Here is a 12,193-nt window from a genome sequence, read left to right as displayed (position 1 = left end):
AATTCCTGTACTCTCCCAACTAAAGCCTCCCACTCATAAACTACAGATCCTTTTAAATATAAAGATTTAATAGTGATTTTCATTTCAAACCATACCATAGTTTTCTTTTTGGTTTCTTTTATCTTAGGGTTCAATTAAGGACCAATTAAAAGCATATGGAGCTCTTACTGAGAATGTGACTAGGAAATACACTCGTCAGATCCTGGAGGGCGTACATTATTTGCACAGTAATATGATTGTTCATAGAGATATCAAAGGTAAGTAATAGAGTATTTTTTTTAAGAACCCAGTTATTTTTGTGAATTTGAATGAAACAAGCAATAGGATTAAGAAATTTAACATCTAAGTTAATACATCTACCTTCAAAACATCTTAGGAAATAATTTTGCTTTCTCACTCACTTAGTCAATATTCTGACTAGTCCTAATGTTCACATCTCAACAAGTGGGTAGCTTATCTGTGTGGGGGGATGTTCACATAAGCAGTATAGTTCAAATGATCATAAAAATGAGACCTTGTTTTCATACATCAAACATAGGCATTAGAATACAGGGGTTAAGAGTGGAGGCCCTGACACCAGATGGCCTGATGCAAATTTTTTTTTCTTTTTAGATTTTATTTTATTTATTTTTTAATAAATTTATTTTTTATTGGTGTTCAATTTGTCAACGTACAGAATAACACCCAGTGCTCATCCCGTCAAGTGCCCACCACCCAGTCACCCCCACCCCCCGCCCACCTCCCCTTCCACCCCCCTACTTCGTTTCCCAGAGTTAGGAGTCTTTCATGTTCTGTCTCCCTTTCTGATATTTCCCACTTATTTTTTCTCCTTTCCCCTTTATTCCCTTTCACTATTTTTTATATTCCCCAAATGAATGAGACCATATAATGTTTGTCCTTCTCCGATTGACTTATTTCACTCAGCATAATACCCTCCAGTTCCATCCACATTGAAGCAAATGGTGGGTGTTTGTCGTTTCTAATGGCTGAGTAATATTCCATTGTGTACATAAACCACATCTTCTTTATCCATTCGTCTTTCGATGGTCACCGAGGCTCCTTCCACAGTTTGGCTATTGTGGATGTTGCTGCTAGAAACATCGGGGTGCAGGTGTCCCGGCGTTTCATTGCATCTGTATCTTTGGGGTAAATCCCCAGCAGTGCAATTGCTGAGTCGTACGGCAGATCTATTTTTAACTCTTTGAGGAACCTCCACAAAGTTTTCCAGAGTGGCTGCACCAGTTCACATTCCCACCAACAGTGTAAGAGGGTTCCCTTTTCTCCGCATCCTCTCCAACATTTGTGGTTTCCTGCCTTGTTAATTTTCCCCATTCTCACTGGTGTGAGGTGGTATCTCATTGTGGTTTTGATTTGTATTTCCGTGATGGCAAGTGATGCAGAGCATTTTCTTATGTGCTTATTGGCCATGTCTGTGTCTTCCTCTGTGAGATTTCTCTTCATGTCTTTTGCCCATTTCATGATTGGATTGTTTGTTTCTTTGCTGTTGAGTTTAATAAGTTCTTTATAGATCTTGGAAACTAGCCCTTTATCTGATACATCATTTGCAAATATCTTCTCCCATTCTGTAGGTTGTCTTTGAGTTTTGTTGACTGTATCCTTTCCTGTGCAAAAGCTTCTTATCTTGATGAAGTCCCAATAGTTCATTTTTGCTTTTGTTTCTTTTGCCTTCGTGGTTGTATCTTGCAAGAAGTTACTGTGGCCGAGTTCAAAAAGGGTGTTGCCTGTGTTCTCCTCTAGGATTTTGATGGAATCTTGTCTCACATTTAGATCTTTCATCCATTTTGAGTTTATCTTTGTGTCTGGTGCAAGAGAGTGGTCTAGTTTCATTCTTCTGCATATGGATGTCCAATTTTACCAGCACCATTTATTGAAGAGACTGTCTTTTTTCCAGTGGATAGTCTTTCCTGCTTTGTCAAATATTAGTTGGTCATAAAGTTGAGGGTCCACTTCTGGATTTTCTATTCTGTTCCATTGATCTATGTGTCTGTTTTTGTGCCAGTACCACACTGTCTTGATGACCACAGCTTTGTAGTACAACCTGAAATCTGGCATTGTGATGCCCCCAGCTATGGTTTTCTTTTTTAAAATTCCCCTGGCTATTCGGGGTCTTTTATGATTCCACACAAGTCTTAAAATAATTTGTTCCAACTCTCTGAAGAAAGTCTATGGTATTTTGATAGGGATTGCATTAAATGTGTAAATTGCCCTGGGTCACATTGACATTTTCACAATATTAATTCTGCCAATCCATGAGCATGGAATATTTTTCCATCTCTTTGTGTCTTCCTCAATTTCTTACAGAAGTGTTCTATAGTTTTTAGGGTGTAGATCCTTTACCTCTTTGGTTAGGTTTATCCCTAGGTATCTTATGCTTTTGGGTGCAATTGTAAATGGGATTGACTCCTTAATTTCTCTTTCTTCAGTCTCATTGTTAGTGTATAGAAATGCCACTGACTTCTGGGCATTGATTTTGTATCCTGCCACGCTACCAAATTGCTGTATGAGTTCTAGCAATCTTGGGGTGGAGGCTTTTGGGTTTTCTATGTAGAGTTTCATGTCATTGGCAAAGAGGGAGAGTTTGACTTCTTCTTTGCCAATTTGAATGTGTTTTATTTCTTTTTGTTGTCTGATTGCTGAGGCTAGGACTTCCAGTACTATGTTGAATAGCAGTGGTGAGAGTGGACATCCCTGTCTTGTTCCTGATCTTAGGGGAAAGGCTCCCAGTGCTGTGGGAGAATGATATTTGCTGTGGGCTTTTCGTAGATGGCTTTTAAGATGTCGAGGAATGTTCCCTCTATCCCTACACTCTGAAGAGTTTTGATCAGGAATGGATGCTGTATTTTGTCAAATGCTTTCTCTGCATCTAATGAGAGGATCATATGGTTCTTGGTTTTTCTCTTGCTGATATGATGAATCACATTGATTGTTTTACGAGTGTTGAACCAGCCTTGCATCCCGGGGATAAATCTCACTTGGTCATGGTGAATAATCTTCTTAATGTATTGTTGGATCCTATTGGCTAGTATCTTGTTGAGCATTTTTGCATCCATGTTCATCAGGGATATTGGTCTATAATTCTCCTTTTTGGTGGGGTCTTTGGTTTTTGAATTAAGGTGATGCTGGCCTCATAGAACGAATTTGGCAGTACTCCATCTCTTTCTATCTTTCCAAACAGCTTTAGTAGAATAGGTATGATTTCTTCTTTAAACGTTTGATAGAATCCCCAGGGAAGCCATCTGGCCCTGGACTTTTGTGTCTTGGGAGGTTTTTGATGACTGCTTCAATTTCCTCCCTGGTTATTGGCCTGTTCAGTTTTCTATTTCTTCCAGTTCCAGTTTTGGTAGTTTGTGGTTTTCCAGAAATGTGTCCATTTCTTTTAGATTGCCTAATTTATTGGTGTATAGCTGTTCATAATATGTTTTTAAAATCATTTGTATTTCCTTGGTGTTGGTAGTGATCTCTCCTTTCTCATTCATGATTTTATTAATTTGAGTCTTCTCTTTTTTTTAATAAGGCTGGCTAATGGTTTATCTATCTTATTAATTCTTTCAAAGAATCAACTCCTGGTTCTGTTGATCTGTCCCACAGTTCTTCTGGTCTCGATTTTGTTGAGTTCAGCTCGAATCTTTATTAACTCTCTTCTTCTGCTGGTTGTAGGATCTATTCGCTATTTTTTTCTCTAGATCCTTTAGGTGTAAGGTTAGCTTTTGTATTTGAGTTCTTTCCAGTTTTTGGATGGATGTTTGTATTGCGATGTATTTCCCCCTCAGGACTGCTTTTGCTGTATCCCAAAGATTTTGAACAGTTGTATCTTCATTCTCATTAGTTTCCATGAATCTTTGTAATTCTTCCTTAATTTCCTGGTTGACCCTTTCATCTTTTAGCAGGATGGTCCTTAACCTCCACGTGTTTGAAATCCTTCCAAACTTCTTGTTGTGATTTAGTTCTAATTTCAAGGCATTATGGTCTGAGAATACACAGAATAACCAATCTTTTGGTATCGGTTCAGACCTGATTTGTGACCCAGTATGTGATCTATTCTGGAGAAAGTTTCATGTGCACTTGAGAAGAATGTGTATTCAGTTGCGTTTGGATGTAAAGTTCTGTAGAGATCTGTGAAATCCATCTGGTCCAGTGTATCATTTAAAGCTCTTGTTTATTTGGAGATGTGTTTAGAAGACCTATCAAGTGTAGAAAGCGCTAGATTGAAGTCACCAAGTATAAGTGTATTATTATCTAAGTATGCCTTGATTTTGGTTATTAATTGATTGGTATATTTGGCAGTTCCCACATTCAGGGCATATATATTGATGATTGTTAAGTCCTCTTGTTGGATAGATCCTTTAAGTATGATATAGTGTCCCTCTTCATCTCTCACTACAGTCTTCGGGGTAAATTTTAGTTTATTTGATATAAGGATGGCTACCCCTGCTTTCTTTTGAGGACCATTTGAATGGTAAATGGTTCTCCAACCTTTTATTTTCAGGCTGTAGGTGTCCTTATGTCTAAAATGAGTCTCTTGTAGACAGCAAACAGATGGGTTCTGCTTTTTTATCTGACACCCTGCGCTTTTTGATGGGGTCATTAAGCCCATTCACGTTCAGAGTTACTATCGAAAGATATGAGTTTAGGGTCATCATGATATCTATTCAGTCCTTGTTTTTGTGGATTGTTCCACTGAACTTCTTCTTAAAGGGGAATTTTAAGAGTCTCCCTTAAAATTTCTTGCAGAGCTGGTTTGGAGGTCACATATTCTTTCAGTTCCTGCCTGTCTTGGAAGCTCTTTATCTCTCCTTCCATTTTGAATGAGAGCCTTGCTGGATAAAGTATTCTTGGTTGCATGTTCTTCTCATTTTGGACCCTGAATATATCCTGCCAGCCCTTTCTGGCCTGGCAGGTCTCTGTGGAGAGGTCTGCTGTTAATCTGATACTTCTCCCCGTATAAGTTAGGGATCTCTTGTCTCTTGCTGCTTTAAGGATCTTCTCTTTATCTTTGGGATTTGCAAGCTTCACTATTAAATGTCGAGGTTTTGAACGGTTTTTATTGAATTTAGGGGGGCGATCTCTCTATTTCCTGGATCTTAATGCCTATTTTCCTTCCCAGATTAGGAAAGTTTTCAGCTATGATTTGTTCAAATACATATTCTGGCCCTCTGGCCCTTTCGGCACCCTCGGGAACCCCAATTAAACGTAGGTTTTTCTTCCTCAGGCTGTAGTTTATTTCCCTTAATCTATCTTCATGGTCTTAATTGTTTGTCTCTTTTTTCCTCAGTTTCCCACTTTGCCATCAACTTGTCTTCTATGTCACTCACTCGTTCTTCCACCTCGTTAACCCTTGTCATTAGGACTTCTAGTTTGGATTGCATCTCATTCAATTGATTTTTAATTTCTGCCTGATTGGATCTAAATTCTGCAGTCATGAAGTCTCTTGAGTCCTTTATGCTTTTTTCTAGAGCCACCAGTAGCTTTATAATAGTGCTTCTGAATTGGCTTTCTGACATTGAATTGTAATCCAGATTTTGTAACTCTGTAGGAGAGAGGAATGTTTCTGATTCTTTCTTTTGAGGTGAGGTTTTCCTTCTAGTCATTTTGCTCAGTGTAGAGTGGCCAAACACAAGCTGTATTGGGAAAAGGAGAAAAAGAGAGAAGAAAGAAAAAAGAAAAAAAAGAAGAAAAAGGGGGGGGGGAGGCGAAGCAAACAGAAATCAAAAAACAAAACGAAAAAAAAAAAAAAACAAGGGGGAGTATCCTCTGATTCTGTATACTGTAAATCCCTCGACTTCCCCTGGAACTTTCCAGTGCTGCTTGGTCAATAATTTGTTTTTCCCCTGTCCGTCTAGGTGGTCTTCTGGGGGAGGGGCCTGCTGTGATTTTCAGGTGTTAGCACTTGGGGGAGCTGCTCAGCCCCCTGCCTGTTGCAGGGCTTAGTGAAAGATGTTTAAGCTGTTTATCTGGTGAGGCCACTGTGAGGCTCAGTGGGGGTTGTTTTTCCTGTGAGGCCCCAGGAGGAACAACAGCAGTGGGGTGGCCAGTGCTGAAGCCCTGGATTCAGCTCCCACAGTAACTACGGAGCTCTCAGTCTGCAGGGGCCTGGATGCTCCTGGGGCGGGGCTGCTGATCTGCTCAGCTGGAGCAGGAGTGTCCTTGCTGTCCTGTGCCCTCCTGGCTTCTGCCTGTCCCCGGGGAAGCGCCGGATCCTGGGATGTGTCCCTGACGCCCTGTGCTCCCGGGCCTACGCTGTTGGATTCCCGCTCCCAGATGCGCAGCCCCCTCCACGCAGAGCCTCTGCTGGAGCCGCCTCCGAGGTGCTCCTGGGGCCCCCGCCATTCACATGCTGTCGCACTTTAGGGAGCTTGGCCGCGGGGTGTGGAGTGCTCTCCCTGGGGCGCAGTTGCTGGTAGTGTCCCCGGGAGCCTGAGGGCATCCCCGCCCCTTCCGGGGTCCTGCTCTAACTCCCTGTGAGCGCCTTTCTGCCGGGAAGATTGGTGAAACTCCTGCCTCTCCAGGTGAGGCTTTCCTGTCCTGGGGACACTGCCCCCGGCCTTATCCTGGTCCTCGCAGGGCTACTCCCCTTGGATGCCTTTTGTTTCTTTATTTTTTCCTCATTTTCCTACCTTGATAGAAGCATGAACTCTTCTCACTGTAGCATTCCAGCTGTTCTCTCTTTAAATCTCAGGCCGAGGGATCCCTGGGTGGCGCAGCAGTTTGGCGCCTGCCTTTGGCCCAGGGCGCGATCCTGGAGACTCGGGATCGAATCCCACGTCGGGCTCCCGGTGCATGGAGCCTGCTTCTCCCTCTGCCTGTGTCTCTGCCTCTCTCTCTCTGTGTGACTATCATAAATAAATAAAAATTAAAAAAAAAAATCTCAGGCCGAATTCGTAGATTTTCACGATTATTTGAAGGTTATCGAGGTAATTTGGTGGGGACAGGTAACTTGGGGACCCTGCTCATCCGCCATTTTGCCCTGCCCCCGCAAATTTGGGCTCTATCACTGTGTGACCTTGGACAGGATACATAATCTCTCTGTGCTACAGTTCCTCATTTTTAAGGAGGGTAATAATAGTGTCCAACTCATAGGATTTTTGTAAGGATTACATGAGTTAATGTGTATAATATGCTTAAAACATTGTATTTAGAAAACACTTGAGAGTTAGCTATGATGATGACATACTTGATATTGAGATCATATTTAAAGCCATGGGAATGGATGCCATTACCTACGGAGAGAGTAAGAGGAGGGAAGAAGAGAGACTGAGCTTTGATGAACTCCAACTCAGTTAAACCCACTTTTAAAACTCTAAAATAGGGCCAGCCCCGGTGGCTCAGTGGTTTAGTGCCGCCTTCAGCCCAAAGTGTGGTCCTGGAGACCCGGGATCTAGTCCTGCATCGGGCTTCCTGCATGGATCCTGTTTCTCCCTCTGCCTGTGTCTCTGCCTTTTTTTTTTCTCTCTCTTTCTCTCTCTCTCTTTCTCTCTGTGTCTCTCATGAATAAATAAATAAAAATCTTTAAAAAAAAGTAAAAAACAACTGTTTTCAGGGATCCGGTATGTAAGGGAAGGGCATGACATGAGACCAAAGCAGTTGGCAGAGGTGTTTCAAATTTGAGAGTGCTTAAAACTTTGTACTGTAGAGCATACCCAGAGATCTCATTCTATAAATACTGTGTTGTGATCCATATTTAATGATCACTTTATTTAATCAGTCAGTAAGGATAAATATGCACACACACAGTTGACCCTTGAACAACACAAGTTTGAACTCTGTGGGTCCAACTATTTGTGGATTTTTTTTTCATTAAGTGCAGTTCTCTAAATGTATTTTCCTTATGACTTTCTTAACCTTTTCTGTAGCTTACTTTATTGTAAGAATACAGTATATAATACATATAATATACAAAATGTGTGTTAACTGTATGTTATCAGTAAGTTTCCAGTCAACAATAGGCTATAAGTAGTTAAAATTTCTAGAATTTTCAGAAGTTATATGTGGATTTTCTTTCTTTTTTTTTTTATGTGGATTTTTTATTTTATTTTATTTATTTATTCATGAAAGACACACACAGAGAGAGAGGCAGAGACACAGGCAGAGGGAGAAGCAGGCTCCATGCAGGGAGCCCGACATGGGACTCAGTCCTGGGTCTCCAGGATCAGGCCCTGGGCTGAAGGCGGTGCTAAACCCCTGAGCCACCCGGGCTGCCCTATATGTGGATTTTCAATTGCACTGAGGTGGTGGGGAGGAGGTGCCACTAACTCTTGTGTTAGGGTCAACTGTAAATAATAAATTAAAAATACATTTTTATTAGTTTTGAGGGACTTTTTTGAGCTATTGGGTATTTACTTCCTTCTTGTATATGTCACATCATAAATATGGCCATATTCAGGGCAAAGAGAACATTCTATCCAGTTTCTGGTGATAGAGTAGAATCTGTTATAGAATGCCTGAGCCAGATCTCTTGTATGGAATGGAGCTTGCTAGTGAGTGTGAGAGGATGAGGACATGGCTCCAGATCTAAAAGAAATAGGAGCTTTTCACCTTAAGATCTGCTCGGCTTAGGCAGACCTCACTAGTCAAGTACAAAATCTGATAGCTTACAGAACCTCATAGGGAAATTGTTTGCAAATGATTCTATTGGGAATAATCTCTGTTCAGGCCAGTTTCTCTTTAGTTTTCATAATGAGAAAAGTAAAGGAACTGAGGGCAGCAACCCTCCAGGGGGTCCTTTTCTGACCTTGCCAGAAAGAGTGATAAACTATCCTGGTAAATGAGGCTAGAAGCAAGCAGATTTAAAAGCATTACAGGGCAAATAGATCTGTTAAGAGAAAAGCAAGATATAAAAATGGATATGCAACGTGGTCTCAAGTTTGCAAAATTAAAATATGACCCAGGAGAAGAATTTCCATATAATTAATAGTGATTATTTCCAAATGGCAGGACGAGTGATAGCTGTTTTCTTTGCATACTTTTACTTTTTCTGTATTTCCCAAAATTTTATAATGTACAGTTTTTATTTATTTTTAGTTTTATTTTTTTCATTGTGCAGGTTTTAAATGGTGAGGGAAAAGGAAAGATAGTTGGTTGCTTTTAAAGTTTAAACCCATGAGTTCATAATGCAACTTAACATAAAAACTAATTGATCATTGTTCCTAGGGAACCAACTTACTTCATATGTATTCTGCTTTTCTGTTACAAACTCTATTACTGAGGACTAAAAAGTAGATGAAAGGAAACTTATCTGTATAGACGTATGTTGGTTAACAAATGAAAAAGGAATAATAGAATAGTACCATTTTGCTACTAAGGTATTAATAGATCTAAACATTAAATATGAACAGTTGCTGACATCACTAAAAGAGAGACATTCCAGCATTATGTACTTCCTATTTGTACAATAATACATCATTTATTTAAATAGTTTCGCTTGCCAAAGAAATTGAACCCAAATCTGATCAAGCCTCTAGGTTCAACTACTGAGTTATGGACAGATAACATGTTAAATGACTCCTTGGGATGGAGTTAGCAAGATCTAGACCATAAGAAAGCTACAAGAAACAACTTAGATTCTTCATAAATTATAAAGGAAAAAACGAGATTGGAGGGAACTTTAAGAAAGACTTGAAAGATATATCAGTGAGTCTCAATGTATGATGGATAGACTTTATTTAGATTTTGATTTTTTTTAAATGTTAAAAATAGTATATAATATTAAGGAGTTATTGTCCATTATCTTAGGTGTGAGAAGAGTTTATATTATTATTTTTTTACTTATTTTTTTTAGAGTTTATATTTTAAAGACATGTAGTAAACTGTTTATTAATCATGATGTGTTGAATTTGCTTCAGATAATATGGGAGGGAGGAGGGAGTGGCTAGCAGTATGTATGGTGGGGGAAGATTGTCCTGATGATTGGGGCTGGGTTATGGGTATGTATACTATCCCGTCTGCTTTTGTATGTTTGAAAAGTTTCCTAAAGCGCTTACTTTTAATATAGTAAAAATAAACTTTAAAATATTAGAAAGTTATTTTGGAAGGTTGGCTATACATTTTCTTTTCAGTCCTTCATATGAGTAGGCATTGTTTCACCACTGGTGAAACTCTATGACTCTCCCAGTCTGTGACCTGCCTAGGACTATTCTTTCCCAGCTCATAGTAAAAAGTGGCTTGTTTGTTGTCCTTCCTTTGGCTAAATATTTTACCGTCACTGGGTTTTTTTTTGATAGAATCATTCTGTAAGTTTTGGATGGTGGGAGATGTTAAATAAGCAGTGCTGTTTTTGAGGGTCACTGGTACTATGGTGCACTTAGGCTTATAGCATTCAGAGAATGGATCCAGGACCCTTCCTGGAGAGAGGCTTTAGGGAGCCATGATTGACTAGGCTGGGGAATTTGCTGGGAGAACAGAAGGACAAGTACTGAAGTCCATGGGGAGGACGCACAGTCTACATTCTCTCTGTTCTATAATGCAGATTTTCTCTACTATTCACTCTCCTTCTTAGGAGCCATTAAAAAAAAAAAGGATAAAAGGACAAATAAAGAGTGTGGGGTTTCTTTTTAAATATAAAATATGGTTAAGGTTATGGAAGACTTAAAAATGAGAATGAAAATAATTTATGTCCATAAGACAGAAACCAGCTTTATAATTCTAGAAGAAAGATGGAGTTTTAAAAAATGACAAAAAGGAGAAGAGAGAAAAAAAATAAATGAATCTAGCACCTAGATCTTGATTTCTGTTAGACCATTCTCCACTAAAAGGAACCAGGACTCCTTGAAGGAATGATTGATTCTAGGACTGATGCAGGAAATACATAGGATGAGCCCAGAGCATCTTTTAGTGCCAGAAAGTAAGAAAACACTTAAAAAATAAAAACCTCACACGAAACAATGATTCAGGGTATGGCTGAGGGACACAGAAGCCAATACAAAAGCTCCCAATGGCCAAAGCTGGAACAACTTGAGAAAAAAAAAAAAAAGTCATTATTTGATTATACCTCAAAGAACAAAATAAATATCCATGTGGTCATACTGATACAAATGTACAAATGGAAGGTTGAGTGAATAAATGTGAGAGAGGAGACAAATGTCCCATGCAGAATAATTACAAACAATTTATGTAGCTACTTGGCTTGGAGCATAAGTCCTCGTACCTAGATTGTGGGCTGGACATGATAAACTACTTCGAAAGAGTGCTGTATGGAAAGGGGAGAAAAGTAACTCAACAGTGGGGAGTTCAGCAAACACTACCTCACACTACCACGCAATCAAGGTCAGTTTGTAGTAAATACAATTAAAAGTTTATTATAAAAGTAAATGAAATTTTAAGACTGAAAGCTCAAAGCTTACTTAGAAGAGATTTAAAGTATGTAGAGAAATTGAGAAATAAAATTAGTATAAAACAAAATCTAATACTAAGAAAAACTATAAAATGCAAGATAACTAACATTAAGTTACAGTAATGGGGAAACTGTTAGAAGTTGTTGATTATGAAAGTCCACAGGAAGTTCCCGAGAAGAAGCTAGCTTCTTAGGGAAATTAGCTGCAGCATGGGCTTCTTGCTTTGTGACAGAAAGTGGGGCCACGAACCTGTTGTTGGTTTCTGTGTCCTTCTCTGAGATTCACATTCTTATCCCTTCTCTCCTTTTTCTTCTTAGTCATCCTCACCTCCTCCCAGCCCCAGTCCTTTACAGTTGGTGAATCTTCTTAGGTCAAAGGTACACACAGCTGACTCTCAAAATTCAGTGTTTGTGCAATAAATCCTTAATGAGCCCTGGCTGTGTGACTGGCATTATGCCAGGTACAGTTGGGGCGACGAAAAAGCAGCCTAATTTTGGAAACAGACTGAAGAGTCTGCTAAGTAATTTTCTGCAGTTGCGGTGGTGGTGGTGTTTTTTTGTTTTTTTTTTTTTTTAAATTCCAAACAGCCAATTAAACTAATGAAGATGTTTTCATATTTTTAGGTGCAAATATTTTGCGGGATTCAACAGGCAACGTCAAACTAGGAGATTTTGGGGCCAGCAAACGGCTTCAAACCATCTGTCTTTCAGGGACAGGGATGAAGTCTGTCACAGGCACACCATACTGGATGAGCCCTGAAGTAATTAGTGGAGAAGGCTATGGCAGAAAAGCAGACATCTGGTGGGTTTTAATGCTAGGTTTTCCTGAAAACACCTGCCTTCTTA

At 39.6% G+C, this 12,193-nt stretch overlaps 1 protein-coding gene across 1 annotated transcript in view; it reads left to right on the top strand.

Moving 5' to 3' along the window:
- MAP3K2 (mitogen-activated protein kinase kinase kinase 2) overlaps nucleotides 1–12,193 on the top strand; it is a 96,577-nt gene that overhangs the window by 74,625 nt on the left and 9,759 nt on the right. Inside the window, 2 exon segments of the mRNA XM_055316050.1 lie at nucleotides 128–257; nucleotides 11,972–12,149. Of these exon segments, the coding sequence (XP_055172025.1) occupies nucleotides 128–257; nucleotides 11,972–12,149 (308 nt within the window).

This window comes from Nyctereutes procyonoides, unplaced genomic scaffold, assembly GCF_905146905.1.
Source record: "Nyctereutes procyonoides isolate TBG_1078 unplaced genomic scaffold, NYPRO_anot_genome, whole genome shotgun sequence".
Lineage (NCBI taxonomy): Eukaryota > Metazoa > Chordata > Mammalia > Carnivora > Canidae > Nyctereutes > Nyctereutes procyonoides.
Note: the sequence above shows the minus strand (reverse complement) of the source record. Positions and strands in the feature narration are given on the sequence as shown.